Below are 14,819 nucleotides of genomic sequence, written 5' to 3'. Positions count from 1 at the left end.
CACACACACACACCACACTTTGTTCAAAAAACTTAGCTCTGACATCTCCTCTGAACCTACTTCCAAGCAGCTTAAACATAACCCCCCACCCCACCCCGTGTTAGCCATTTCAGCCCTGGGAAAAGACTCTGGCGATCCACACGACCAATGTCTCTCATCATTTTGTACAGCTGCATGGATTTCCTGCATGCTTCTCTCCAGGCTGAATAACACGATGAGCTCACAGTGGTTTCAACGTTCTTCAGGGCTCTGGACTATGGTGGTTAAGCTCCTTCTTCCCTGCTTTTTTCAACGCTTTGTGTCATTTTCAATCATTTGAAAGGACTGTGCCATAGACAGCTGGGTTGTTGCAATGCGCCTCTAAAGTCTGACAGCAGATGAGCCAGTGAATCTTCGATGGTGCAGAGTCAGAAACCAAAGAGTTACCAGCCTGAGTCAGGGCTTTGGGGCTCCAGAAAGAGATGGGGTCTAGACTTTACAAGGAGGAGGAGGAAGAGGAATCAGACCAGCAGGACGTGGCCACAAATAAAAGATCAGAAACATATTGAAACTGTTTCATTGAAAAAAAAGTGGTTAATTTCTTCAAAACACTGGAGGAAATCAACAGATCAGGCCGCAACTGTGGAGAGGAATACGTTTAAGCCGAGACCCTTCAGCATGCCGAGTCTGTGTACTTTTCTGCTTAGTTGCTGCCTGAACTGCAGAGTTCCTCCAGCATTTTTGTGTGTATGTGTTTATATTTCCAGCAACCGCAGAATTTCTTTTGTTTTATATCTGCATTTCTAAGAAGGTTCTACTTTGGCATTAGACACGTGGAAAGTTTGTTAATATTAAGTGTATTGTTTATGGGAGCTGCTTTGTGCGTTAAAACAGCACTGAGTTTTCCCACGCACAAAAAAAGAGGTCTGGACATAGAGCTGGTGCTTGCAGAAACCTTTAATGGAAGCGTGTTTACCCAGAAGGCTCTGCGAACAATATTCGCCGTCGCTGAAGCACCGATCGAACGCATAGGCTGTTCCCGAATATCGCGCATGCGCGCAGTGCACAAAGGCCTCGAGAAGTCTGCTCCAGGTAAGAGATATTCCCCGGCTGCGGGTGGGAATTTTCAACACCGAATTCGGGACAATTGCTGTGAGCTCCGGACACCGTGGCCCGCAAGCCCGGGATAGTCCTGCTCTCTTCCCTCTCTCTCAGCACCACGATCCGCCCGGGGGAGATTCCGGCTGATGAGGGAATGGGAACTGATGGATCTCTCACACAGAGTTGAACTCCAGCTATCTAAATGCAAGGATTAGGAACTCGGAGAAAGGGGACAAAATCTTTTACATCAGCTGTTAAGAAAATCACCTTTGTTCTGCCTCCAATCACAAGCAAGGGATAATCTGCAGATATTGAAAATCCAGACAACACACACAAAATGCTGGAAGAACTCAGCATTAGTACTCCTTTCCATAAATGCTGCCCGGCCTGCTGAGTTCCTCCAGCATTTTGTGTGTGTTGCTTGTTCGACCTCTTCTTGTTCTGGACCTTTTTCACCCGTGAGGACATGTTTTGATCCATTCACTCTGTGAAAATAATGATATCAAACACCTTTGTCCTGGGCAACAAATAGCTTTCACATCACGAATGTGCCAGACTCCATTGAGACAGAATACTGCCCTTCATTTCATATGCATTGGCCGTCAGTCACCTGGGGGAGGGTTCAGGGGAAATATTTATGTACAATACAGAAACTGGTATTACCTGTGTGTATTGTGGCGATGCAAAAGTTGCTGGAGAATTTGCAAGTGGGAGGAAGTGGAGTGATATTTGGAAATCTGACTTTTTAAAGTGTCATTTAGCAAGCAAATCAGATATGGACGATGTGCAATAGCTGGAGTGAGAAAATCCTTCATAACCCTTTACGGGCCTGCTACATAGATTGTGTGAGAGTGCAGATGAACTTGATCAAACCCAGAGGATGTCTTATTAACAGTGATTTGCTAACTGTTAAAATAAATAACTCTGTATTTAAAATTCAGTGTGCACATATTGTTGTTACTGGGTAAAAATTGCACAGCACAAGATTTTTTGGCACACCGATCATTACAAATGAGGGGACGTTGGTGGGAAGGTGGGGAGACTTCCAGTGTCCTTGACACCCTCACGTACAAGATGTGCATCCGGCTGCAGCTTGTAACCCTGCACGTTAGGGAGTTGGAGCTGGAAATGGATGAATTCCAGATCATCTGGGATAGATATGACATGAAGAGCGGTGAGTTACACCCAAGGTGCAGGACACAGGAAACTGGGTGAGAGTCAGGAAGGGGAATGAGGTTAAATAGCCATCGCAGAGTACTCATGCGGCCATTCCACACTACAACAGGTAGACCACTGTAGAAACTGTTGTGGGGTGGGGGTGATTACCAAGCAGAGCAATGTCAAAGGGTTGATAGAGGATTTGTTAGTTCAGGAATTAAAACTAGCAGAGATCAAATATCCTAGTGGTAAGTCTTGCTAGTGCTAGTGTGTGGTGGGGGGAGGTGGAATTAAAGTTCCAGAGGGGATTAGAGTCAGACTACCAGAACAGATAGTGGAGAGGGCGAATTGAAATAACTTGTATCCTTAATATACATGAGGAGTAGAAATCTTTATATTATTTCTCCATCTAAATGTGCAATGTGTAATTTATAGTAATTTATAATAAATAGTTTGTACATAGGACAGTCATTATAACATAGAAATACAGCTGCATCAGCGTGAATTAATCAGTCTGATGACTTGGTGGAAGTAGCTATCCAGGAGCCTGTTGGTCCTGGCTTTTATGCTGTGGTAACATTTCCTGGATGGTAGCAGCTGCAACAGTTTGTGGTTGGGGTGATTCAGGTCCCCAATGATCCTACGGGCCTTTTTACGCACCTGTCTTTGTAAATGTCCTGAACAGTGGGAAGTTCACATCTACAGATGCGCTGGGCTATCCGCACCACTCTCTGCAGGCTCCTGCGATTGAAGGAAGTACAGATCCCATACCAGGCAGTGATGCAGCCAGTCAGGATGCTCTCAATTGTGCCCCTATAGAAAGTTCTTAGGCATTGGGACCAATACTAGACTTCCTCAAGCATCTGAGGTGAATGGGGTGCACAGCCACATACCACACAGCCAGTATGTACAGACCAAATGAGATCCTCGGTGATGTTTATGCCGAGTAATTTAAAGCTGTTCACTCTCTCAACCCCAGATCCATTGATGTCAATAATGATCAGCCTGTCTCCATTCCTTCTGCTGTACAGCCGTCCCCAACCACCGGGCCGCAAAGCATGTGCTACCAGGCCGCGAGGAAACGATATGAGTCAGCTGCACCTTTCCTCATTCCCTGTCACGCACTGTTGAACTTGAACATTGGGTTGTTAACTGTCCCTTATTTGCTGGGACATCCCGTATATTGGGCTAGATTGGTTTGTCCCATACGGATTGTCCCGTATTTCCCCCGCTAAGGTAGAGTGTTCCTATGAAACCATTCATGCCGGAATGGCGTGAAGCGAAGAAGCAATTACCATTAATGGGAAAAATTTATGCGCATTCCCAGACCCAAAAAATAACCTACCAAATCATACCAAGTAACATATAAAACCTAAAATAACACTAACATATAAAAACGTAGTAAAAGCAGGAATGATATGATAAATACACAGCCTATATAAGGTAGAAATAATGTATGTACAGTGCAGTCGGGAAGATTAAGCCAAAGCCGATTTGTGGTAAAAAAAAAATGGCACGTACGCACATGCACACACAGTGTCCGCGCAAGGCTTCATGGTCATTGTAGTCTTTCTCGGGGTAAACACAAGTGACCCATATTTGACTGCTACTTTTGTCCCTTATTTGGGAGTGAGAGAGTCGGTAACCCTAACTGTAAAAGACATGTTGAGGTGAGTTTAACCCTACTTGAACACTGCCCACCCCCCGACCCCCAGGTCGGCCGGTCCGCAAGAATATTCTCAATTTTTCACCGGTCTGCGGTGCAAAAAAGGTTGGGGACCCCTGCTGTAGTGCACAACCAGTTCCTTTGTTTTTGTGACATTGAGGGAGAGGTTGCTTTCTTGACACCCAGACAGATGTTGCTCAGACAAAGTCATCAATCAAAAGGTTGAGCATGGTGTGATGAATGTGCTGAGCTGTGTATATCACAATGCAGGAAGCATCATAGGAAAGCCAGATGAGCTCAGGGCATGGAAACATGATATTATAGCCATTTCTGGGACTTGGTTGCACCCAACAGTCTGAGGGATTTTGAGGAACGAATTTGTAGAGAGATCGCAGACCATGCCAAGAAACAAAGGTTGATTCAGTCAGTGATTATAACTTTCCATATATTGACTGGGACTCCCATACTTAAAAAGGACTAGATGGGGTAGAGTTTGTCAAATGTGCCCTTAATCAGTACATAGAACTCCTGACGTCGAAGTATGCAATAGGCTGTCAGGGAATGATCCAGGGCTGGTGACAGAAATTAGTGATCATAATGCTATGAGATTCAAAGTATATATGGAAAAAGAGAGGTTTGGACCATGAGTTGTGATTCTAAATTGGAGAAAGATTAATTTTGATGGTATCAGAAAGGATCTAGAGGAACAGATTTGTAGAGAGATTGCAGACTATGCCAAGAAACAAATGTTGATGTAGTAAGTGATTATAACTTTCCATATATTGACTGGGACTCCCATACTTAAAAAGGACTAGATGGGGTAGAGTTTGTCAAATGTGCCCTTAATCAGTACATAGAACTCCTGACGTCAAAGTATGCAATAGGCTGTCAGGGAATGATCCAGGGCTGGTGACAGAAATTAGTGATCATAATGCTATGAGATTCAAAGTATATATGGAAAAAGAGAGGTTTGGACCATGAGTTGTGATTCTAAATTGGAGAAAGATTAATTTTGATGGTATCAGAAAGGATCTAGAGGAACAGATTTGTAGAGAGATTGCAGACTATGCCAAGAAACAAATGTTGATGTAGTAAGTGATTATAACTTTCCAAATATTGACTGTGTCTGCCATACTGTAAAAGGTCTAGCTGGGGTAGAGTTTTTCAAATGTGTCCTTAATCAGCATGTAGAATTCCCAATGTAGAAGTGTGCAATAAGATATTGGGAAATGATCCAGGGCTAGTGATGGAAATTAGTGTATGGGAACACCTTGTATCGACTGATCATAATGCCATGAGATTCCAAGTAAATATGGAAAAGAGAGACCTGGACCACGGGTTGAGATTCTAAATTGGAGAAAGGTCAATTTTGATGGTATCAGAAAGGATCTGACAAGTGTGGATTGGGACAGGCTGTTTTCTGGCAAAGGAGTACTTGGTAAGTGGGCATCCTTCAGAAGTGGAATTTTGATGTGTAGAGTTTGTATGAGCCTGCCAAATTAAAAGTTGAAGGTAACTGGTTCAGAGAATCTTGGTTTTCCAGAGATATTAAGGCCCCAGATATCTTGTTCCTCTGAATGCCTCAGACTGTTGGATGCTACCAAGTCTCATTAATAACTGCAAATCATAATTCAATGCCCTGAGCATATCTGATTTTTTTAGTAGTTGTCTTCTGTTAGTTTTAAAAACTTTCCAATAGTTTTTGTTCTATTATTTGCCATCTCTTTGACTTTTATGTTGGCTTTGGCTTCTCATTTCAGCCACGGTTGTGTCCTCCTGCCTTTCCAATGCTTCCACTTCTTTGGAATGTATCTATCACTCACCTCCTGAAATTCTCCCAGAATCTCCAGAAATTGCTGCTCCATCATTAATCCTACCAGTCTCCCCTTCCAATCAAGTTTGGCCGGCTCCTCTGTCATAGGGACATGGAGAGGATCTGTTAAACAGGCCATTCAGCCCATCGAGACAATGCCTAAAATATTTAAACTCTCTGATGCAACGTCCCACACTGGGACCACAGCCCTCCATACCCCTACCATCCAGGTACCCATCCAAACTTCTCTTAAATAGTCAAATTCAGCTGGCACGAGCCACTTGTGCTGGCATCTCATTCCACACTGTCACAACCATTTCAGTGAAGAGTTTTTTCTACATGTTCCTCTTAAATTTTCACCTTCCCCATTTGCCCATGACCTCTGGTTGTCATCGCACCCAACCTCAGTGGAAAAATCCTGCTTGCATTTACCCTATCTAAACCCTCATAATTGTGTATACTTCCTACAGTTTCTATCTTTAACTTTTATTCTGACAAGCACATATCCAAAATTTTTCAAAATTTTGCTTTAAAGGCCTCCCATTTACCATAAAGCAGCCTGTCCCAGTCCACAGTTGCCAGATCCGAGTGTCATAATTCCAGGTGTTGATCCATGCCCTGAACAAATCTGCCTTTCCTACGATTCTCCTGGTATTGAAATATACAGGGTTCAGCATATTCACCGCACCATGCTCAACTTTTTCATTTCTGACTTTGTCTGAGATCTGAACAACATCTGTCTCCAAAACCCCTCCACTCTCTGCTCTGTTATTCAGACTCCCATTCCACCTTCAAATTTAGTTTAACACCCCCGCCACATCCCACCTCCCACCATGCAGCTCTATCACCCCTTTGGCTTTCATCTCCCAGATCAATAAAAAGCTGGTGCATACCAGGTACAGACAGATCGGAACAAATGGGGTACTTATGAAGTACATGAAATTCAAGTGAACACTTATGAAAGAAATAAAAGAAGGTATGAGGTTGCCCCAGCAGACATGGATTCTGCAGATATGTTAAGAGCAAAAAGATTGCAAGGGAAAAAATTAATCTTCAGCAAGATCAAAATGATAATCCATATGAGGAGACAAAATAGATGTGGGAGATATTTTTTGCATCCGTATTTACTCAGGAGATGGACACAGAGTCTATGGAAGTGAGGCAAAGCAGTATCAACTTCATGGACCTGTACAGATTACAGAGGTGGGCGTGTTTGCTGTCTTATGGCAAATTAGCGTTGATAAATCCCCAGGGCTTGACAAGTTGTTCCCTGGGACCCTGCAGAAGACAGGTGCAGAAATTGTCGAGGCCCAAGCACAGATATATAATTCACCCTTCGTGACAGGTGACGGACTGGAGGATTGGAGGACAGCCAATGTTGTTCTGCTGTTCAAGAAAGTCTCTAAAAATAAATGAGGAAATCTTATGTTGGTGAGCTTGACATCAGTAGGGGGAAAGTTATTGCAACACATGTGCAGGAACCAGATGTATAAGTATTTGGATGGATGTGGACTGATTAAGGATAGGCAGCATGGCTTTGTGCATGGCAGGTCACGTCTAGCCAATCTTACAGATTTTCTCGAGGAAGTTACAAGGAAAGTGGATGAAGGCAAAGCAGTGGATGTAGTCTACATGGACTTTTGCAAAGCACTTGACTAGGTCTCATATGGGTGATTGGTCAAGAAGGTTCAGTCACTCAGCAATTAAGATTAGACATTAAATTGGATGACGCACTGAAGCCAGAGTGTGTTGCAGATGTTTGTCTCTCTGACTGCAACCTGTGACTGGTGGTGTGCCATAGAGATCAGTGCTGGGTCTGTTATTGTTTGTCATCTATATCAGTAATCTGCAGTGAGGAAGGTTTTCAAAGCTTGCAGAGGGATTTGGACCAGCTGGAAAAATGGGCTGAAAAATGACAGATGGAGTTTAATACAGACAAGTGTGAGGTATTGCATTTTGGAAGGACAAACCAAGGTAGAACATACAAGGTAAATGATAAGGCACTAAAGAGTGCAGTAGAACAGAGTGATCTGTGAATGCAGATACAAAATTCCCTAAAAGTGTCATCACAGGTAGATAGGGTCATAAAGAGAGCTTTTGGTACATTGGCTTTTATAAATCAAAGTATTGAGTATAAGAGTTGGAATGTTATGGTGAGGTTGTATAAGGCATTGACAAGGCTGAATTTGGAGTACCGTGTACAGTTTTGGTCACCTAATTACAGAAAGGATATTAATAAGATTGAAAGAGTGCAGAGAAGGTTTACAAGGATGTTGCCGGGACTTGAGAAACTGAGTTACAGAGAAAGGTTGAATAGGTTAGGACTTTATTCCCTGAAGCGTAGAAGGATGAGGGGAGAATTGATAGAGGTATGTACAATTATGATGGATATAGATAGAGTGAATGCAATCAGGCATTTTCCACTGAGTCTAGGGGAGAAAAAAAAAACAGAGGACATGGGTTAAAGGTGAGGGGGGAAAAGTTTAAAGGGAACATTAGGCTTCTTCGCACAGAGAGTGGTGGGATTATGGAATGAGCTGCCAGACAAGGTGGTAAAAGCGGGTTCTTTTTTAACATTTAAGAATAAATTGGACAGATACATGGATGAGAGGTGTGTGGAGGGATATGGTCCAGGTGCAGGTCAGTGGGACGAGGCAGAAAATGGTTCAGCACAGCCAAGAAGGGCCAAAAGGCCTGTTTCTGTGCTCTAATGTTCTATGATAACATGGTTAGCTGGAGCAGCAAATTTGTGGATGAAACCGAGACTGGGGGTTTAGCAGACTGTGCGAGGACTATCATGGCTTTGCAGTGCAAACTGGAGCAGCTGGAAAAATGGCCTGAGAATTGGAAAATAGAATTTAATGCAGACAAATGTGAGGTGTTGAACTTTGGTAGGACCTACAAATGTAGGTCTTTCTCAGTGGCTGGTAGGGCATGGAGGAGTGTTGTTGAAGAAAGGGATCTGGGAATACAGGTGTATATTTTAGTGGAAGTGGTGTCACAGTTAGATAGGGACAGAAGGAAAGATTTTGGCACGTTGGCCTTCATAAATCAAAGTACTGAGTACAGGAGGTGGATGTTATGTTGACTTTGTACAAGACATTGGTGAGGCCTAATTTGGAGTATTGTGTGCAATTTTGGTGACCTACTTACAGGAAAGATGTTAAAGAAGTTGAAAAAGTTCAGAGAAAATTTGCAAGGAAGTTGCCAGGTCTGGAGGATTTAGGTTATGAGGAGAGATTGAACAGGCCAGGGCTTTATTCCTTGGAATGTAGAAGATTAAGGGGAGATTTGATGGAGGTGTACCAAAATAATGAGGGTTATAGATAGGGTAAATGCAAGCTGGGATTGGGTGGGACTACAACCAGAGGCCATGGGTTAAGGGTGAAAGGTGAAATATTAAGGGGAACATGAGGGGAAATTTCCTCACACAGAGGGTCATCCAGGTGTGGAATGAGCATCCAGCACAACTGGTGTATGTGAGCTCAATTTCAACATTTATGAAGTTTGTATAGGTACTGGGATTGTAGGGGTATGGGAGTGGAAAGTTTAAATAGTTCAACACCAACTATATGGGCCAAAGGGCCTGTTTCTGTGTTGTACTTTTCTATGACTGTGACAAGAACCTTCAGTAATACTAATATTCACTCGAATTCCTTTTAACAGCTGTGCAGACCAACCATACATCTGAGTAGGAGATATTTACATGGCATTAAAACTGTGGCACTTTCAGTTAACAGTACATAAAGAAAATCTGAGCTGCACATTAACAAAGGCTATTTGTGTGAGAGTGCTTCAGTTACTGTGAGGCCAGGCAATGCCGCTCAGGCAGAACAGGGAATAACACCAATGGACAGAGTCAAACCGAACCAGGTCACAGATTGGAGTTGGCAGAAATGCCCCATTCTTATAGAGACAGGAAGAGCATCAGAGAATTTGATGGTCATTCCAGTCACCAGCACTGTGACCAGCTAGAAGATGATTTCTCTCTCCAACTTGGGTTGAACTTCACATTAATAGTGCGATGTCACACCTTGGCAACTAAAGTGATCTTATCTGAAATGTTATCCTTCACCCATTGATGGATTTTGTAAATCTTTTTTCAGGTTTAAAAAGGACAGGGAATTTGTCTTTGGGAATCTCGAACACGGCACGCCAATTTTGCTGTCTCTGTCTCGATATTTAAGAAGTGGAGCAAGGGATTCACTCGATCATCTTTCCTGCTCAGTCTGTGGGGAGGGATTCACTCGATCATCTGACTGACTGGCATGCCCGTCATTTTACACAGGGAGGAACCCATTCGTCTGCTCAATGGATTCAGTGGGAATGGATTCAGTCATCTGAACTGAAGGTACATTAGCAAGTTTACACTGGGCAAGGCCATTCATCTGTTCTGTGTGTGAGAAGGGATTCAGTCGGTCTTCCCACCTGTGGACACACCGGTCAGTTCACACTGGGCAGAGGCTGGTCATCTGCTGAATTTGTGGGGAAGGATTCACTCGGTCATCTGACCTGATGGCTCACCAGTCAGTTCACACCGGGGAGTGGACGTTCTCTTGCTCGGATTGTGGGAAGAGATTCACTTGCTCATCTAAACTGAAGGTACATCAGAGAGTTCACGCTGGAGAGAGGCCGTTCACCTGCTTGGTCTGTGGGGAGGGATTCACTCAGTCATCCAACCTACAGAGTCACCAACGAGTTCACACTGGGGAGAAGTCATTCACCTGCAAAGACTGTGGAAAGGGATTCGCTAAGTCATCCACCCTATTGGCACACCAGTCAGTTCACACTGGGGAGTGGCCATTCACCTGCTCAGAATGTGGGAAAGGATGCACTCAGTCATCTGATCTGCTGGTACACCAGCGAGTTCATACTTGGGAGAGGCCATTCACCTGCTCAGACTGTGGGAAGGGATTCAATCAGTCATCTCACCTACTGACACACCAGTCAGTTCACACTGGGGAGAGGCCATTCACCTGCTCAGAATGTGGGAAAGGATGCACTCAGTCATCTGATCTGCTGGTACACCAGCGAGTTCATACTGGGGAGAGGCCATTCACCTGCTCAGACTGTGGGAAAAGATTCAGTCATTCATCCAACCTAATGGCGCACCAGCGAGTTCACACTGGGGAGAGGCTGTTTACCTGCTCAGTCTGTGGGAAGAGATTCACTCGGTCATCCAACCTAATGGTGCACCAGCGAGTTCACACTGGAGACAGACCGTTCACCTGCTCAGACTGTGGAAAGGGATTCACTCGGGCATCTCACTTACTGACACACCAGTCAGTTCACACTGGGGAGAGGCCATTCACCTGCTCGGTCTGTGGGAAGAGATTCCGTCGGTCATCCAACCTCAAGACACACCAGCAAGTTCACACTGGGGAGAGGCCAATCACCTGCTCAGACTGTGGGAAGGAATTCACTCGGGCATCTCACCTACTGAGACACCAGTCAATTCACACTGGAGAGAGGCCGTTCACCTGCTCAGAATGTGGGAGAGGATTCATTCAGTCATCCGAACTATTGGCACACAAGTCAGCTCACAGTGGGGAGTGGCCATTCACTTGCTCAGAATGTGGCAAGGGATTCACTCGGTCATCTAATCTGCTGGCACACCAGCGAGTTCACACTGGGGAGAGGCCATTCACTTGCTCAGACTGTGGGAAGGCATTCACACATTCATCCAACCTACAGAGACACCAGCGAGTTCACACTGGAGAGAGGCCATTCACCTGCTCAGACTGTGGGAAGGGATTCACTCGGGCATCTCACCTACTGAGACACCAGTCAGTTCACACTGGGGAGAGGCCGTTCACCCGCTCAGAATGTGGGAGAGGATTCATTCAGTCATCTGAACTATTGGCACACCAGTCAGTTCACACTGGGTAGAGGCTGTTCACCTGCTCAGACTTTGGGAAGAGATTCTCTCAGTCACCTCAACTGTATGTGCATCATTCAGTTCACACTGGGGAGAGGCCGGTCAAGTGCTGTGAATGTGGGAAGAGATTCACTTAGTAATCTAACCTTGTGACATATTACCGGGTTCACACTTGGGAGAAAGTTTCAATAAGCTGTATGCTGGATATTTGTCTATCACTGTTGCTGATGCAATTTCGAGAGTGACTGTCAGTGCTGAACTCTGCAATTATTGCTGCTGCTCACCACACCCAGTCCTGCACCCTGGCCACTGGGCATGGGAGGAGTTTCTTCTGCTGCATATTCACCTTTAATGGGACTGGAGTTTAATATTCTGTGTAGTGTTCTTAGTAATATTAGTTGGACTGTTAACTGTTAATTGCTAATTACAAAATGGCTTCTCTGAAGTGTTATACTAAAACGGCTTCCCGTACTGTTTGCTGCTGAGTAAGGGGTTCTCTGTAACAGCATGTTTGGGTTATAATTAGTGATAATGGAAATTGTATTCATTTGCCAGCCAATGGAAGTCATGATATGCTATCTTGCATGTGTGTGCTGAGCTGAGGATCGGGGGCTTTTTCAGGAGGCAAGCGGAGAGGATGGATGTGTGGGGAACGGACAGCGGTTCCAGGGCGGCAGATACCAGACCTCGGGGGTTCGGATGGTGGCCAGAGTCTTGGAAGGACATTTTGGATGGAATCGGAGGTGTGAGCTCCAACGTATTAAAATATTAGGTGCACAAGACTGATAAGTTACTTATGTGGCGCCTTTTCTTTTAGTTGTTTCTACAACCCATCATTATGAATTGCTATAAAGTATGTTCCGGTGGGATGAAAGACGTTACATTGTGGGGGCTCGTCCAGGATTTGAATTCTGTCAGATACAGAGTAAGTCACCGGGTTTAAATTAGGGGAGATGGACTCGGATAAGATTGAACTTTGGTGTGAGATCGATGATGTCCCAGTTAATCATGCCTGTGTACTAAGGGGGTGGACATACGTACTCCGGACGATGTGTTAATTCGATGTTTGACTATGGTCAGAGCTATCGGTAAAGTTGAGATTGTAAGCAGAAATATTGGTAAAATGTGGGACTCAGCCTTTGTGCTGGTACAGACGGGCGCTGACGTCAAGGAATTGGGACTGCAGCCGTGTACCAGTGACGTAGGTGAGGCGGGTCTATGGGGCGTGCACACTGTCATGGAGGAAGGGTTTGAAGGGACACCAGTAGCGTTGCCCGCAGCTTGGGGCGCAGATTTTAGAAAGCGGGTCAGTCGTTTTTGAAGGATGAAGGAAGGGAGAGGTCAGATTTTGAGAATGTAATTGATTCTCATTCCCCACGGAAGGGGGAAGGCTCTGAGTTGGCTTCAGCCATTATCTCCCTGGTGACCAGGGCGGGCGGTCCACGTCAGAAGTTAAGAATTTTCTCAGGGAGGGCTCCCATTCCCGAAGGGAAAGATGATGATGAAACCTGGGCAGAACATACTTCTCAGCTGCTCGGTGAGTGGCAGTGTTCTGAGGAGGAGAAGCGGCAAAGATTGGGAGAAAGTTTGAGAAGGGTGGCAGCCGAGGTGGTAAAAGGCGTGGAAGTTAACCAGCCCTTGGCTTCCTGGAAGGAGTATCTGGAAGCATTCGTCGTCTGAACCCTCAGTGCCTAGGTGGCACATGGGGTCTCCACAAGGGTCTAGAAGCATTCGAGGAGGCTTTTGGGCAAACTGGGGGCAGGGTGGAGCTTTTAGGGGGAATTCAGAATTTGTGTCAGGATAAAGGGGAAAAGCTTTCTGAGTATCTTTTCCGGCTGGAGCGAAGGCTAAATTGCTTGAGACTCCGGGGATCATTTCAGGGAATGAGGTGGATTAGATAAGGATCGACCAGGTAGCCAGGGGCATGCAGAGACATGATGCGGTCGCTATGAGCCTCCGGCAGCCCCGTAGAACGCGTCTTTTGTTCGGTTGCTCAGAGAGGTAAGGGAGGAGGAGGACCCATTGGGAGCGGAAGGGGGCCTCGTTAGTACGGTGCCGTCCTCGGTAGCAGCTCCTTGTGGTGAAATGGCCGGGGCCAGATCCATGCGGGAGATAGCAAAAGAGATTGCGGCAGGCGGAGTCTCTCCGCGTGGGGGGACTAGTGGGAAAGGCCCCTCCCTGAAGGGACGGACAGCACTGAGGCCAGGCAGAGGCTGGGGTTTCGCGAGACGAGGCATGTGCCATAACTGTGGGGAAGAGGGGAACTTCAGGTGGGAATGTGAATGGCAGGGAGCCCCTTGGAGGGAGAGCCCGCGGGTGTCCCAGCCGGAGAGGAGCGGGGTGTTGGGAAACTTAGAAGAGACTCAGTGAGAGTACGGACTGGAGTCTTCGGGAAAAATATGTTCCCAACAATGTGCCACGGGGCCCTCGAGAGGAAAAGACCCTATCCCAGAAGTATTGGTGGGACCCCGAGGGAGGGGACAGATGCAAAAGCCATACTCGACACGGGGTCGCAGGTCACATTACTGTACCGGTCGTTCTACGATCAGGAGCTGGCGCATTTACCCCTGACACCTTTCAGTGCACTGGAAATGTGGGGTATCAGTGATGGTGATTACCCGTACGATGGCTATTTGTCTGTGAAACTGGAGTTCCTGGAAGCTGAGGTGAGGGTGTCTGAGGCTCACGAGACCCTGGTACTGGTTTACCCCGACACCGGTGAGACTGGGGGTGTGTCCATTCTGGTGGGGACCAACACCCCTATTGTGCAGAGACTCTTCGGAACCTGTAAGGAGAAGTTGAGAAAGACTTTGGAGACCCTGTCAGTGCACCCAGTGTTCTGAGCTGCTTTTGAGGAAGCGTGGGGTCACCCGGGGCTGGATGCGGCGTGTGAATGAGTCACTGTGTTGTGTGCACAGTCGAAGCCCAGGGCGGTACGGCCCGGTGAAGTAGCAAGTGTGATGGGGATCCCTAGATTCCCGGGAGTGCCTGAGGGTGAAGCCCTTTTAGTGGACACCTCGGAAGACCTTGAGGGGGGGCCGAGATTCCCTGCTGGGGTGCTGGTGAGACCCGAGTTGCAGAAGCCCTCGGTGGTGCAGGCACGCAGGCTGGTGGTGACCGTCAGGAACACAGCTGCGCGAGAGGTCACCTTTAAGCGGGGACTGCCTCTGACGCATTTGTTTCTGCTGATGGTGATGCATAGCGCCCCCGTGAGGCCAGCTGGG

The 14,819-nt window shown here is 46.2% G+C and overlaps 1 protein-coding gene and 1 long non-coding RNA gene across 2 annotated transcripts; both read left to right on the top strand.

The window, feature by feature from the left end:
- The first annotated feature begins 1,041 nt into the window (after nucleotides 1–1,041).
- LOC140193762 (uncharacterized) lies at nucleotides 1,042–12,364 on the top strand. The gene is made up of 3 exons (XR_011884932.1): nucleotides 1,042–1,071; nucleotides 9,824–10,068; nucleotides 12,151–12,364. It is a non-coding gene; the product is annotated as an uncharacterized lncRNA (long non-coding RNA).
- LOC140193761 (uncharacterized) lies at nucleotides 10,161–12,153 on the top strand. The gene has a single exon (XM_072250930.1). The coding sequence runs from the start codon at nucleotides 10,233–10,235 to the stop codon at nucleotides 11,604–11,606; it is 1,374 nt and encodes a 457-aa protein (XP_072107031.1). The 5' UTR covers nucleotides 10,161–10,232; the 3' UTR covers nucleotides 11,607–12,153.
- Nucleotides 12,365–14,819: the final 2,455 nt, after the last annotated feature.

Source organism: Mobula birostris, unplaced genomic scaffold (assembly GCF_030028105.1).
Source record: "Mobula birostris isolate sMobBir1 unplaced genomic scaffold, sMobBir1.hap1 scaffold_826, whole genome shotgun sequence".
NCBI classification, from domain to species: domain Eukaryota; kingdom Metazoa; phylum Chordata; class Chondrichthyes; order Myliobatiformes; family Myliobatidae; genus Mobula; species Mobula birostris.
The sequence above is the reverse complement of the archived record's forward strand: the minus strand, read 5'-3'. Positions and strand labels throughout refer to the sequence as shown.